The 15,604-nt window shown below is 36.4% G+C and overlaps 1 protein-coding gene across 13 annotated transcripts in view; it reads right to left on the bottom strand.

The window, feature by feature from the left end:
* ADGRV1 (adhesion G protein-coupled receptor V1) overlaps positions 1-15,604 on the bottom strand; it is a 565,462-nt gene that overhangs the window by 509,139 nt on the left and 40,719 nt on the right. For all 13 annotated transcript variants that reach the window (XR_013827796.1, XR_013827797.1, XM_079918356.1 and 10 more), the window contains exons 3-9: positions 13,516-13,665; positions 12,333-12,428; positions 9,488-9,592; positions 7,954-8,067; positions 5,099-5,664; positions 4,456-4,726; positions 3,757-4,086 (exon numbers count right to left, since the gene is read on the bottom strand). Coding sequence is in view for 11 of the 13 variants with exons in the window: in XM_079918356.1 (XP_079774482.1) it covers positions 3,757-4,086; positions 4,456-4,726; positions 5,099-5,664; positions 7,954-8,067; positions 9,488-9,592; positions 12,333-12,428; positions 13,516-13,665 (1,632 nt within the window). In the remaining 2 variants the exon portion in view is untranslated. The remainder of the gene's footprint in view (positions 1-3,756; positions 4,087-4,455; positions 4,727-5,098; positions 5,665-7,953; positions 8,068-9,487; positions 9,593-12,332; positions 12,429-13,515; positions 13,666-15,604) is intronic.

The following is a 15,604-nucleotide window of genomic DNA, read 5'->3' as shown; positions in this document are numbered from 1 at the left end:
TATAGAATGCTGAAATAAAATAGTTAGAATAATATCTGACCGATTGAAGGTTCTTAATAAAGTTTTGTTTACAAAAGGATTCTCTGCAGCAACTTGGATAGAGATACTGGATATTTTCAAGAGACTGAAAGCTTAATATAAAGGTTACTAATATTGGCATAGATATACGGGGTCTCTATCCACAGTAAAAACTGGTTTTGAGGCAGAGTAAAAAAAGATATCAGAAATGTAAAACAGAAAAGTTCTCTACAACTCAAAATCAATCCTTCTGCATCATCAGTTCTCAAACTCATGTCATGTCACTGCAACTACTACAGGAATTCCAGGATGCCCAGGCCTCCATGAAAGCAAAAGCAACTGTGTGAAACCTTTGCTTCATTTCACTTGTTTTAATAATTTGTTTCTTATATGAGTTTTGACCTATGCAGGATAGGAGACAGAGGGAGAACTGAATACTGAGGTTCTAGGGACAAAAGCCTTAAACATATATGCTATGAATTGAATGTTTGTATCCCCAGACCCAGAATTCATATGTTGAAACCCTAATGCCCAATTTGATGGTATTTGGAGATGGGACCTTTGAGAGGTGATCAGGTCAGGAGGGTAGATCTCTCATGATAGATCAATGCCCTTATAAGGAGAGACACCAAAGAGCTTGCATCCTCTCTCTCTCTCTCCACCATGTGAGGACAAAAAGCAAAGACATCAGTCTGAAAACCAGGAAGAGGGCTCTCCCCAAAACCCCACCATGCCGGCATTCTGATCTCAGACTTCCCAGATTCCAGAACTGTGAGAAGTAAATGTCCGTTGTTTAAGCCACCCAGTCTGTGGTAGTCTTTATAGCAGCCCGAACTGACCAAGACAATGTCTACTAATAAGAATGCTCTGAATACAGAGGACACCAACCACAGAGAAGGCAAAGGAGAGCACTGATGCCAAAAAAAAAAAAAAAAAAAAAAACACAAAAACCCACAATAAACTCTGACACTCCTCTCAGCAAGTTATTTAAATCTCCCAGAGGCACCTGAGAATTCCTAAGTTTGGGAAATGCTACCCTAATTGCAAACTGGTGAAATTAGTATGTATTTCCATATATTAAAAGGACCAACTTTAAAAAGTAAGTTATGACATGTTTTTTAGAAGGTCAAACTTAAAGCTTTTTAAAATTTTCTAAATATCTCTCTAAATGTGCTCTGATGGCAGCATTCTAATTGCCTTAACTTCTTGCTCAATGGGGTCAGGGCCATGGGCTTGACCACTTGCTCAACTCCACTTCACAGACCCAGATCCCCCACCATTTGGCCAGTCACCTCATAAGAGCATTCCACAAGCTGCAGGGGGAATGGAAACAACTGTGAATGACACCATGTTCTGTTTACCCATCACCCCAAGAAGAGAATTCAAGGGTCCTCCATAAAAGTGGGTTACCCTCATAGACAGAAGGATGCATCGTATCATAATTTCCCCATTTCGAGGAGACACAATAGAATAATAATAATAGTTATAATAATAAAGGTGAAAAGCAGATCTCCCACCACAAAGCTTTTGGAATGCTGACAAAAGGTCTCCCTATATGTAGGCCAATTGCAAAAAGGCATCCCTACGTACCGACAAATCATATATCCCCATAACGGGCCACTCACTAGACACCTCCACTAGGAGTCCGCAATTAATGCACAAACCATACAAGCGTGAGCAGTGACTTAGCCAAAAAAAAAGACAAAAGTCTTCAAAATAAAAGGGCCCACCCCACCAAGTGCTAAGCAAGGTACGACACAGCCCTGAGAAATTCAGAATGCCAAGATTTAAAAAAAAGCTTTCAGAGATAAAGAGCAAGTTAACCTAAAGGTAAATGATTTCTTTCCCCTCAAATTTCTAATCGCAACTCTGGAAGCTAAAAGGCAATACGTTTCAAGTTCTGAAGAAGAAGTTACTTTAATCTAGAAATTCTACGAAGCCAGTTATCAATGTATGAAATTTCACTTTCAGTGCTCAAAGACTCAAAAAGTTTACCTTGCACATACTTTTTCTGCACATGTATTTGAGGATAGATATATTTCAACAAAACTAAAACACAGGGCTTCCCTGGTGGCGCAGTGGTTGAGAGTCCGCCTGCCGATGCAGGGGACACGGGTTCGTGCCCCGGCCCGGGAGGATCCCACGTGCCACGGAGAGGCTGGGCCCGTGAGCCACGGCCGCTGGGCCTGCGCATCCGGGGCCTGTGCTCCGCAACGGGAGAGGCCACAGCAGTGAGAGGCCCGCGTACCGCAAAAAAAAAAAACTAAAACACAATCCAAGAAGTAAAAGGCAAGAAATCAAGAAAACTGAGGAGTTCAGAAAAAAACAGTCCCAAGTAGCAGGCGTGAAGCAAGTGAAGAAAGCAGTTGGTACAGCTAAACTCAGCATTCAACACATCTAAGACAGGTGGAAGACCTAATTTGGTAAGAATGGCATATAAAAAAGAGCAAGGCTTCCCTGGTGGTGCAGTGGTTACGAATCCGCCTGCCAATGCAGGGGACACGGGTTCAAGCCCTCGTCTGGGAAGATCCCACATGCCGCAGAGCAACTAAGCCCGTGTGCCACAACTACCGAGCCTGCGCTCTAGAGCCCACGAGCCACAACTACTGAGCCCGCGTGCCACAACTACTACTGAAGCCCGTGTGCCTAGAGAGCGTGCTCCACAACAAGAGAAGCTACCGCAATGAGAAGCCCGCACACTGCAAGGAAGAGTAGCCCCCACTCGCCGCAACCAGAGAAAGCCCGCGTGCAGCAACGAAAACCCAGTGCAGCCAAAAATAAATAAATAAATAAAAGGGGCAATTAGAAACTCCAGAGAAAGCAATAATAAAGTATAAAACAAAGCCTAGGCGAAAATATGAAACAAATTTAAATGCAGTACTATTCAAAGAAATTAATGGAATATGAGATTTCATTTCATATATATTCCACTTAGCAAAATGTATGGTGACATAGATCATACATTCTTTCTTTATTGATCTATTCACACTATCTGATTCTGCATTAAATTTATTTACATAACCAAAATTTGATAAGCACCCTTTATTGCTTTCTAATTTTCAAAATCAACCAATACCAACCATATGGAAAACATAACCATGGTAGCATAAATAAGTACAGATGTTTCAAACTTTGGCAATAAAAATATGCTCTGGTTAATAAAAGTTAAGAAATAAAAGAGATAAGATGGAGAAATATAGGGCCCTTATTTCTTCTTACTAAGTAGATAGAAGTCCATAGATTCTATCTACAGTTAATAGATTTTTTAGTATACTATTTAAAGTTATATACACAATTTCTCTCATATTGCTTTTTTTATTTCTGGAATGCTTTCCCTGCAGCATCCATCATGAAAAACATATTTATTCTACAAACTATATTCCTACGTCAAATTTTCCTAAATCAACTCAAAAGAATGGCTCACTCTCTCCTGGCCCTCCCCCACTCACAGTTCATGAATTTCTCCATTACATCATCCATTATATTCTGACCTACATTTCATGTCTGATCTACTTTTATTATCACATGATTAAAACAGACTTTAGTATAATCCTTGTTTTATTCATCCTTATATGTGTTGGGGCAGACAGGCTCTCTTTGGACTCCCTACATAACTTCTAGTAAGCAACAGAATCCAAAATATAAATGAAGGCAAAATAATGACTGGTTAACTCTCTCACACAGATAAGCACACTTGTAGTTTAACCAAAGTTGAGATTATTTTAATCATTCAAATACCTGTACTAGGAAGTGGGCCCCATTTTGAAGGAATGCATCATTTCTTAGTGGTAATTTTACAGTGACTTGAGTTTTTTGTTCTGGAAAAATGAGGCTGCTTCTCCTGGATATATTTAAGATGCCATCTTTTGCTCGCAAAGGGTCCACATCTCCAGCAGGAATATAAAGTGCAGAATAAAACATATTCACATCTCCTTTAGTTCCTCCTAGTCTTTTAAAACTCAAGGATAAATATCGTTCACGTGGGCTACTTTCAATCTTCTGGTTTTCCATAGGAAAAAATGTTATTAGGCCATAAACATCATCACTATCCTGAATGTAGAACAAAAGCTGCAGATAAAGGAATAAAATATTAAAGTGCAGAATTCTCACATCTGAGATTACCAAACGGTTTATTTTCTAGGCTATTTTGAATTTTAATATTTACTTATGTATCACATCTAAAAATGATTACTCTCATAGGTAATAGAGTAACAGATGAATCAAAAACACATTTGAAAACTTTGTGGAATTTTTTTAAGAGCAAACTTTTTATTTACAGAGGGACAACCTTCAGCAAGGGAAGTAACCACCATTTCTAAAACCAGTGCTCTTCCTGTCACATCAAACTAAACATAAATGTGCTTTGTGTGGTCAAGTTCTTCAGCTGTTCTATGACACAGAAATATTCCCACAAGTAAAGCATAATAAGAGATCTACCTCTGCTGGTTCGCTCACTTCTGCACCTCCTCGTATTGTATGAGGGAGAATCTTAAGTAGGTAAGCTTCTGCCTCTTCTGGAAGATCATCATCAACCACAGTAAGAGGAATTGATGCCAACATCTGCCCTTGTGCAAAATGGAGAACTCCAGAACTTGGTCTGATATCTGCTGTTACCGGTGAAGGATCACTGTTATTCCGTGTCAATACCCAGTTCACAGAAATATTCCCATGAGTGCCACCATTTCTAACCACTGTAATTTCTTCAAATCTAGAATTAAAAAAATATATATATGGTCATATAATACACTCTATTTCCCTTAAAATGGGCATTTTCAATGTCAAGGTGGCCACCAGACACTGGTAAAAGCAGAATCCAAATCATAAAGAATGACTGTTTTTAATATGAAGGAGTAGATATGTAGATGTGCCCTAGGAAACTACCATAATGTGAATTAACTTGCATATTTAAATATGTGATTTAAATATCACTCCCAAAATAGAAAAAAAACAGTGAAACCATGGTCAAGGAAATGACACATACACTTAACAGTTCAGCACTGTGTCCAACACCACAAATATTAAATCTTGGAATAACATATTAAAATAATTGTAGCAATACAACATTTAAAATAAACCCTACCTTGATGTTGTATCTTCATCAATTATAACTGTCTTTTCAAACAAGATACTGCTGAATGAGAGGACACCATAAGGTTTGTCGTTTGGCTTAATGGTGACTTGTACAACAGAAGGGACTAATAGCACAGCATCTCCCTGTAAGGTATCTTTTAGTAACATAACATGAAATGATTCAGCAATCTCTGGTATGGCATCATCAATTATTTGAAATTTCAGGTGTGATTCATAAATAAAAGGTGGAAAAACAATAGTTGTGTTTGGCTGAAGATCAATGAAGTCTAAATTTTGCTGGGCGTGTGCTGTTGAATTCCCAGTTATAACAACATAATTGATCGAAATTTCATATTCGTCAGATCCAATCATATTTCCCTTGTCATCTTTTCCACGAACCACTGGAATTGTGAGTATGTGGTCTTCCTCAGGTACCAAATAAACACTCTGAACGAATCTCACAGGACTGTCATTTTTCTTAATGATGATCTCAACTGAGCTCCTGGAGGTGTTGATTTCAGCTCCTCCTTCTACACTTTTCAGCTGAATCAAAAATATTTCATCATTTTCTGGTACCTGTCAGAGAAATATAAACAGTGGTAAAACATCAATAACCAAAACACCTGCAAAAAAACCAAAGTGTGAAAAGTCCCTCTGTTTCAATGCAATTACATAGAAATAAAAAAATCTTTACCTGAAGGGAGTAGATAAAGAGGGTTGTTCAGTGTCTATTTACTAAAATATTTTCCAAAGGTAAACAACATATTTTAGATAAAGCAATGATAAGAACAAGTAAGCAAGTATCAGTATAATGGCTTTCAACCTTGATCAATCTTTAGATAACTAAAGATCTGACAGTAAAAACTAGTTTCATCAGGTGGGTAGGGTCAGAAGCAGCATTCAAGGTCTGATAATAGATAAGAATCTGGAAAACTACATTAACATCACATACAAATTGTTAGTTTTCAATCATGTCAAATTATTCTTGCTTCTCTCTAAACAGTTTCTATCTCAAGATTTAAACATATGATACCAATCACATGATTTTCAAAATACATATCATGTCTCTATAGAGAACAAGCTACAAGAGTCACTATTAGGCAAAATGATGACACTGTTAAAATGAAACTTTTTAAAAATAAATAAATAAATAAATAAATTTATTCATTTATGGCTGTGTTGGGTCCTTGTTGCTGTGCGCAGGCTTTCTCTAGTTGCGGCGAGCGGGGGCTACTCTTCATTGCGGTGCATAAGCTTCTCATTGCAGTGGCTTCTCTAGTTGCAGTTCACGGGCTACAGGCGTGCACGGGCTTCAGTAGTTGTGGCTCACAGGCTCTAGAGCACAGGCTCAGTAGTTGTGGCGCATGGGCATAGCTGCTCTGAGGCATGTGGGATCTTCCTGGACCAGGGCTCGAATCCGTGACGCCTGGATTGGCAGGCGGGTTCTTAACCACTACATCACTAGGGAAGTCCCAAAACTTTTTTTTTTTAACTACACAGAAATCCTAGGACTTATCTCTACTGTGCTATTTGAGTTTTTACTTCATTATAAATGATTGAAAGTGAAAAAATATATAGTTTTACCTCCATCAATAGAAATATAAAAAGTAAAGCTATTTATCTCAAAAAAGAAAATGTAATGATTTGATTGATGATCTTTTCCCCCCAACTTTATTGAGGAATAATCAACAAATATAACTAATATATTTAAGGGGTACAACATGATGATTTGATATACATATAAATTGTGATTACAAAGATCAAGATATTAACACATCTATCACCTTACATAGTTAACTCTGTGTGTGTGTGTGTGTGTGTGTGTGTGTGTGTGTGTGTGTGTGTGTGTGTGGAGAGAATACCTAAATCCTACTCTCAGTAACTTTTAAGTATACAATACCATACTATTAACTATAGTCACCATGCTGTATAGTAGATCCTCAGAAGATGATCTTTTAAATTTATAATTAAAATGTATAATTAATCATTGCCCCCAAATTATAACCTGTTAAATGTTCCAGGATCTATAGACAAAAGGTTTTTGTTAGCTTTCACAACCAGATGAATTAAGAGTTATCAATGCTATCTAATATTTCATTTTTTCAAGAGAAATACTTTTTTCTAATAATGTCTTCTAATTCATTTTTCTTCTCTTGTGATTTGGTTTCATGATTTTTTTTGTGGGAAGGTAGGGGGATAAATTCCCAGCTATTCCCTTTTTTTCTGATAATACTACTAAGTAATACTACTAATAATAATACTAAGATTATTTTATTAAAAGTCATGTTTTCTTTTGGTTAGCTCATGGGGGACATCCTTGTACATATTGTTCAAATTCATTCTTTCCTTACCAGTTAAACAAGCTGTGTCATGTATCTCAATCCTTGGTAGCTTCAATGTGAAATTAAAAATAACAAAAGCCTTCCTATGAATGTAAACATTTAAAATATCTAAAAAAAATGAATATCATATGCAACCAAATTTTCTTTGCTTTTATAGTAAAATATTTATGCTGGGTAAGCAGTACCGTACCTGCTCAAAACTGAAATCACAAGCAAAATCAATCATCAAGGTTTACAAAATGCTTAAATGTTTGTATTAAGTGTGGTTGTCAGTTACATGCAAGTTCATCACCTTTTAGATACACAACTTCATGTGAATTAAATAAGATAAATATTAACAAGATATATTCAAAAGAGATATTTATAGCTAAGGCATAATTGGCCATAATACACTAACTTCACATAGGACTATGTTGAATAATTTTAAATCCTGAACATAATTTAATACTTGACATAATATTCTCTAACATGTCTGTAACACAGAGAGAGGCCTTGTCCCTTTTAAGCACTTAACACATCCTACCTCGTCATCGAGAACTGTCAAGTTATAAACTACTGTTCCACTGCCAGGAGGAACAGTGATGTTCCCTTTAACTGGACTTAAATCTTCTTCAGGTGGGTTTGGGCCACCCTCTACCTGCAAGGAAACACAGTGCCATCAATAAACATGAAATATTTCAGAAGAATAAGAAAGCATTATTGTGATATCAGCTGACATATTTAGTTAAAAATGTTTTGCAAGAGGAATGATACTTTAAAAAAAATTTTTAATAAACAAATATATCCTGGTACTTCCACCAAAAAGAAAAAAAAAAGAATAAGAAGAAGAATGATACTAACCTATATTAAGTCTGCCCTTCTAACTGATAGTCAAGGCCTGTAATATAATTACAGATCTTGACTATAATTACATTAAACTACATGGTTTCTAAGAGCTTTCTCTTTTTTTCTCAACCGTACTATTAAACCTGACAAAAAACTTATAAGTACTTTTTCTGGAGCGGAATGTATTCACAATTAGTGTACTCTCTTAAGTAACGGAATCAAATACCAGTTCCACCACTGGCGGTGTAACCTTGGACAAGGTATTTAATAACTCTGTCCAGCTTTTTCCTCATCTTTAACATGAGCGTAATAATGTCCACTTTCCAGGCTAGATATGAATATTTAATAAAATCATATTCCTTTTGAAAAGTATTAAGTACTCTGTGTCTAACCCTTTTTTAGGTACTAAGGATACAGCAGTGAACAAGGCAAACTTTCTACCCACCAGGACCTTACATTTAATGAAAAGGAACAAATGGAAGATAAATAAATGTGTGTCCGATGATGGTAAGTACTATGGAGAAAAAATTTTAAAGGGCATGAGGGAGATTGAGTGCTGGGAAGAGTTGCAGTTTACATGCAGCGATAATCAGTGTAAAGCACTTAGAACAGTATACGGCAATATTAAGTGCTCCACAAATGTTAGCTGTAATTATTTCAACATAACAGAAGGCTCAAGAGCTAATAAAATAACTTCAGACATCCATAGAGAGTTGAAAACACATAGTGAAAACATAGTGAAAACACTATGATGCCTCATCATTTCTACAGCCAATTTTCTTCCAAATTCTGGAGTACAACTGCTGTTAACACCATCCATTAAGTATATTTTTTAAAATGGGGAATGTATATGGGGGAAGACTACATATTAAATAATTTTATATAAGCCTAAGGAACCCATGAGCATTTTAAAATTTTATATCCTTGAAAAGATTTATCATAAACGTTCTATGAATTTTATAGAATTAACATTATTGTTCAATTTGTGGTTTATTATTATCCTGTAATCTAAAATGATATGTTGTGTTTCACATAAGCACAGTATATCCAAGAAGCAAGGAAAACAGTTTTATATTAAACATGAAATTTATCAGATGATCAAAGTATTTACTTTTATTTTATTTTCATTAAGAGTCATGCTTATTATACAAAGGACCTTGATTTTAAAAGTACAGCCATCTGGTATGAACTCTGAAGCGTTACCATTTAAAATGATTTCAGAGTAAACTTACCTCAAAAGTCACACTGACCATCCCATAGGTTCCTTTTTCTCTGATGAGAGTAAGAGGCACAGTTTCATTTCTGCCCGGGGGCTCACTCACTGTGATTGAGAAAGGCTATTGGAAGAGCAAAGACCATTAGGTGCTGATCACTCAGAGACAGGAGCTCATGCAAACTGTTACCTTAGAAATCCTAATTTTCCACAGACAAATCAATCTACATTGTGCTCTAAAAATGTGGGGTTTCCTAGCATTCACTAACTGTAGCTAATAACGCTTAAAAGGTTAAAATAATAGTATAAAGGGAACATAAAACTAGTCAGGCAAAAGACGTAGGTTCTTTTCCTGCTTCCAGCAACAAGCAGCTGTTCCGCTGAGGAATCTTAAAGATAATCTCATTGAAAGATGATGAACTCAAATGCTCCCAGGGGCCCAGGAGGTCACAGAAATGAGTTGTGCCTCCAAGCCAGGGCAGCTCATTGGGACTACGGTTCAGCCTTGCTCCCAACCACTGTTCCCTCCTCATTGGTCAGTTAGCCACTGAAAACAGACATCTGCTAATGACTTTTTCAGGACATGATCACTGAGGGGAAGAAAAAGCCAGGACTTCAAATGTTGCACAGTGTTGGCATGGCAGGGTAGAAGAGATGAGTGGGCAGGTACACGCTAGCTAAGGCCGCAGGTGACACTAAGTCTCAGTATCCCCATCCATCAACAGGAATAGGAATGCCTGTCTCAAACAGTTGTGATGAGGTGTCAATAATGCACGTCTAAGTGCTTATCCTAGTACATGTCACACAGTGAGGACCCAGCAAATGTTGGCTATAATTGTTATCATCATCATCGTTACCTTCATCATCGATATAATCATCATGCAGTCTGGAAAACAAAGCCAGCCTATGTAGTAACGACTGTGAGCTCAACAGTTACTTAGCTTAATTTTAATCACACAGGGCAGGTGCCTAGTCAGAGGCTTCCTGGCAGCTCTGAGATCACAACACTCAGGGACCTAGGACAAATGCTAGAGACTAGGACTCACTCCCAGCGGCTAAGATATTTAATTTAATGTCAAAAGAAAGAAGGAAAGAAACCTTTAAACAAGTCAGTATGAGGTGCGGGATGAAAGTTGGGAGTGAGTGTAGAGGAAAAGAAGTAGGGAGAAAAATTAAGCAATTAAGGGAGCCTAGTTCATAATTAACTAAAAATTCCAGATCATTCAAATAGAAGCGATTGATTAATTAATTTTTGTAAATGTTGATATAATGGAAGTTACAAAACGTCTACTACCTTGGCATTATTCACATATCCATTTTAATAAAGATACTGCAACTATAAAGATCATATTTATCTAAAGCTCACCTTGTTTCAAAGATAATTCAAGGTGCTAAGAAAATGACATACAATACACCAACTGAAGTAGCAATCTAAATTGGAAAATAAAAAAAAAGCTGGGGAGTGTCACATTACCTTTTAATAATGATAATTAATAACATGATTCAAAAAGACTCCACACCAGGAAGTTTATTGTAGACTAAAACTTACTTGCAATATCCAATTTTACTTGAGATAAATTTTCTTTTATTTCAGAGCTGAAAACAATTTCTCTCAAAGGTGGGGGGGACCTGTGTTGTGTGTTTTTTTCTAAAGAACAAAACCCTCTGAACACAGGACTGGCCAGGGACACAGGAATTTGGTGATAAAGGAGAAAAAAATGAACTGTTGAGCAAAACTGAGGAAGATGACATGGAGTTTTAACCTTCAAGAAATAGTAATTAATAGGAAAATCTCAGGGTAGGGAATAAATATAGAATAACTATATTTAACAGCTATAACATCTGCTATTCAATTGTAAGTTTACTATAGGTTTTTTCAGTGTTCTTTCAATATATTTTTCTTGTCTAGAATCACTCTAAACTTTCAGAGGAGGCTAAGAGACAATGCTTTTTGAAGTGCCAGTTGGGGACATCAAGCACAAGGAACTGTGTTACATCTGCTACAGACTGAATGTTTGTGTCCCCCCAAAATTCATGTTCCAATCCTAACCCCCAAAGTGATGTTATTAGGATTTGGGGCCTTTGGGAGGGGAGTAGGTCATGAGAGCAGAGCCCTCATGAATGGGATTAGTATGTTTATAAAAGAGACCCCAGAGACCTCTCTTGCCCCTTCCACCACATGAAAACACAGCAAAAAGACAGCTGTCTATGAACCAGGAAGTCAGCCTGCACCAAACACCAAATCTGCTAAAGCCCCGATCTTGGACTTCTCAGCCTCCATAACTGTAATAAATTTCTGTTGTTTTTAAGCCACCCAGTCTATGGTATTTTGTTATAGCAGACCAAACTGACAAGGACAACATGTGAGTTAGAGACCACCAGAGGAGGTAACAAATGAGTCAGGTGAAATGATCAGCAGAAAGAGATTAGGGCAAGAGATGACCACGATCATAGGGGTCCCCTCATTTCACAGAAATCTTAGGTAAAACAAAAGGACAGTCTACAGAATGTGGAATACAGATGGAGTTAGACCAAATTTTATTTATATATCAAAAGACAGGATGATTCTAGGTAGCATAGAAAGTAATCACAAAATTTAATAGACGGTTATCTAAGCAACCACAAGATTCATCAAATTATAACCATAGGGCTTCCCTGGTGGCACAGTGGTTGAGTCTGCCTGGCGATGCAGGGGACACGAGTTCATGCCCCGGTCCAGGAAGATCCCACATGCCACGGAGCAGCTGGGCCCGTGAGCCATGGCCACTGAGCCTGCGCGCCCGGAGCCTGTGCTCCGCAACAGGAGAGGCCACGACAGTGAGAGGCCCGCATACCGAAAAAAAAAAAAAAAATTATAACCATACCATATTAAATGAAATAATTCCAAATGCATTGTCATTTGACAATATTGTCACAGTAACAGTCCTTGGCCATCCAAGCTTCACATTTGCTGAAGGTTTCTAAAATAAAAGCCCAAAAGTAAATTAAGCAATTAAACATAAGAGGAAAAAAGAGATTATTTTAAAAGGATTTTGGTCTTTATGTAATCATTCAGAATATGAATAAAAATACAAGTATATTTTTAATGCACAGATTAAGAAAATACATTAAAACTAAGTCAACGTGGTTAAGTTCTAAACAAGAATTCTTCAAAAGAGTTTTGAAAACCATTAATCACTATTAAAATATAAATTGTTATAAATATAAATAATCACTGGCTAGTAATATATTCTAATTTCATTACCAATATAACAGAGAATTAAGTAACAGTATGAAATTCTATTCATAATGTGATTTTTTCTTACACTATAGAAGGTACTGAAACTTAAGAATTAGTTATTCCATAAATCATAGAACCAAATTAAAGCTAAAATATTAAAGCAATTTTTCTAATAAATATGGGAAGAGTTTGCTACATTTCTATTAACATTCAATAGCAGCATAAAGAAATACGAAAAAAGAGTGTCTTACAAAAGTAAAACATGACTGCTTCAAGTGCCATTTTCACAAAAATTTTAATCACACCAACCCAGTCATTCCAAAAAAATTCTCAGTTCACTTCAGAAAAATTAAGTAGAGCAGTGTTAGCCATCACTGCCTCAGCCATAAAGGACAATTAAACCTTAGGCTAGTCAAGCATTTTTCCCAGGGGCGCTCCAAATTTATTCTAAGGCACAGGGACCTCCCACTGCCAAGCCTGCTTTTTGTACCCTTCTCCTTTGAACTCAGAAGTCACGGTCATTCTTTGTGCATCTGGTAGCAGAAGAGGGATAAAAGAGAAAAGGGCCAAAGGGAAGACAAGGTTTTCCTGAGCATCTGTCATGGCAATTCCTAAATAAGCTGAATTAATCCAAAAACTAGCTGTAGAATCTTCTAAACAAGATTGTCTGAGGAATAACCAGACCATGGAATTGCCAAAGAGACTGTCAGTTCTGGCTTCTATGAAAACCACCGCCAGGCACTTAAATTGGCTCATCTCTAGAGAAAATGATTTTTAAGCATTGTAAGATTTTTGAGTTTAAGCTTACTGGGGTAAAAAGGACTTACCTGTAAAATTAGGTGAAAAATAAAAGTTTCATCCGGCTCCGGTAAATCATCATCACATACTGCTATGTACACTGTCCTATTTGTTTCTCCAACAGGTATAAAAGCTGCAGCATATGTGTCAAAAAAGTCACCGGTGTCATCTCCATACAGCTATCAAATGCAAAACACGGTTCTTACATAACACAGTGTCAGGACAAGCAAAATTGATGCTAATTAGAGCAATTAACAGGCAAAACAAACATGAATCATCAAATGACACTGATGTTTATAAACAGGATGTGGAAAAACAAAACGAATATCTAACAACCAAAAAAAATCACCTTAAAAAAAGCATTATAAGAAGAAATGATTCTATATAAAAACATTTGTTTACACTCTAGAAGGTAAAGGAATCATTAGATTCCTCACAGAAAAGTAATAATTATAAAGGAAAGTAATGATGTGAAATTTTTTTCTCTGCCTCTTGATTGATGTGAAGTGGATTACAGCAAACCTAACAGGGAAGACAAATTGTAGTTAAAACTCTCCCAAAGAAGAGGTGTAAGTAGCCAAAATACATCAGGAAAATCAATTATTTCCCTATCAGTTTTAAAGAAACTACTCTTTCCAAAACTTTAAACCTGAAGTTTTATTTATATTCTCCCACAACACCAATAAGGACCCAATTCTTTTAGCATACCAAGTTATTAGTCATTATAAATTTTTCCTCAAAACTTTTTAAGACCTCATTCTGTAACATCAGCATTGCTAAGATTCTCAAGGGAGCAATAATTACGAAATTATAATGGAGCAACTTCTTGTGCAAATCCAAATGAGATTTCTTCTGCCAAAGAACCCAAAATGAGTAACTTAGCTACTAGAAAAAAAAAAACCATTTAGTATAAACTAAAAATGAAGGATGTCTATAGGGATATTGTAGTCAATTTCTAGTTCTCATTTACAAAATAAAGTTAGTTTTAAATACTTGAAAAATCCAAGTAAGTTGTTAAGGGTGTTGGAAAACTTGTTCTCACACCTTAATATAAAAAGTGACACAAAAAGTGGCACAGTCTCTTTAGAAAGTATTAAATATCAAGAGACACTGATACAAATAAAGAGTAAAACCACAGTAATCCAACCCAAAAAATCATTTAACAATCCAAAATATACAAAAATTGATATGTACGTAAACAGTTTCATCAGAGCAATATTTACAACAGCAAAAATTGGAAGCAACCTCTATGAAAAACTGCTGAGAAATGACTGGGAAATGATGACCCCACCATCAAGAAAAGTTGTGAATACGACAGAGCAACCTGAAAAAATTATTACGATACAATCAAAATTATATGTAAAAAGTTATTAAATATAATATATACTCAAACTAAAAATAAATTCAATAAATATATATACATGTCATAAATTAAAAACTAAAAGCAATGCACCAAATTATAATACTGTGTTTCTTTCATAGATAGTTTTTCTTCTTTGTGTCTTTTTACAGTGTGTCCCAATGTGACGATTTAACCTATTGTTTAAAAACTTATTTTGAGGGGCTCCCCTGGTGGCGCATTGGTTGAAAGTCCGCCTGCCGATGCAGGGTACACGGGTTCATGCCCCGGTCCAGGAGGATGCCACATGCCGCGGAGCGGCTGGGCCCATGAGCCATGGCTGCTGAGCCTGCGCATCCGGAGCCTGTGCTCCGCAACGGGAGAGGCCACAACAGCGAGAGGCCCGCGTACCGGAAAAAAAAAAAAAAAAACTTATTTTTTAAAATAAAAATTCCAAGTAGTTTGGGTCTCAAATATATCAATGTCCTTAGTGGTCATATGACATGATTTTCTGGTTAAACACAAATATATGTACATATAATCTATCTACTAACTAAACTGTGTGCAAGATAGAGCAATAGTTTAACAAATTCCATCTAACTTCTACTTAATATACTTAATTTCTCCCAAAAAAGGAGCTCTCTGACATAAGGGTTTTTTTAATTTGCCATTTCTCTACATTTAAATATTTCATATATTTTCTCTAAGCCACCTGATACTAAGTAATAAATCCAAGCAGAGATAATGAGAATTCAAGTTATTCAAAATAAAATGTTCTT

The sequence above is a fragment of the Stenella coeruleoalba genome (assembly GCF_951394435.1).
Source record: "Stenella coeruleoalba genome assembly, chromosome: 3".
Lineage (NCBI taxonomy): Eukaryota > Metazoa > Chordata > Mammalia > Artiodactyla > Delphinidae > Stenella > Stenella coeruleoalba.
Note: the sequence above shows the minus strand (reverse complement) of the source record. Positions and strands in the feature narration are given on the sequence as shown.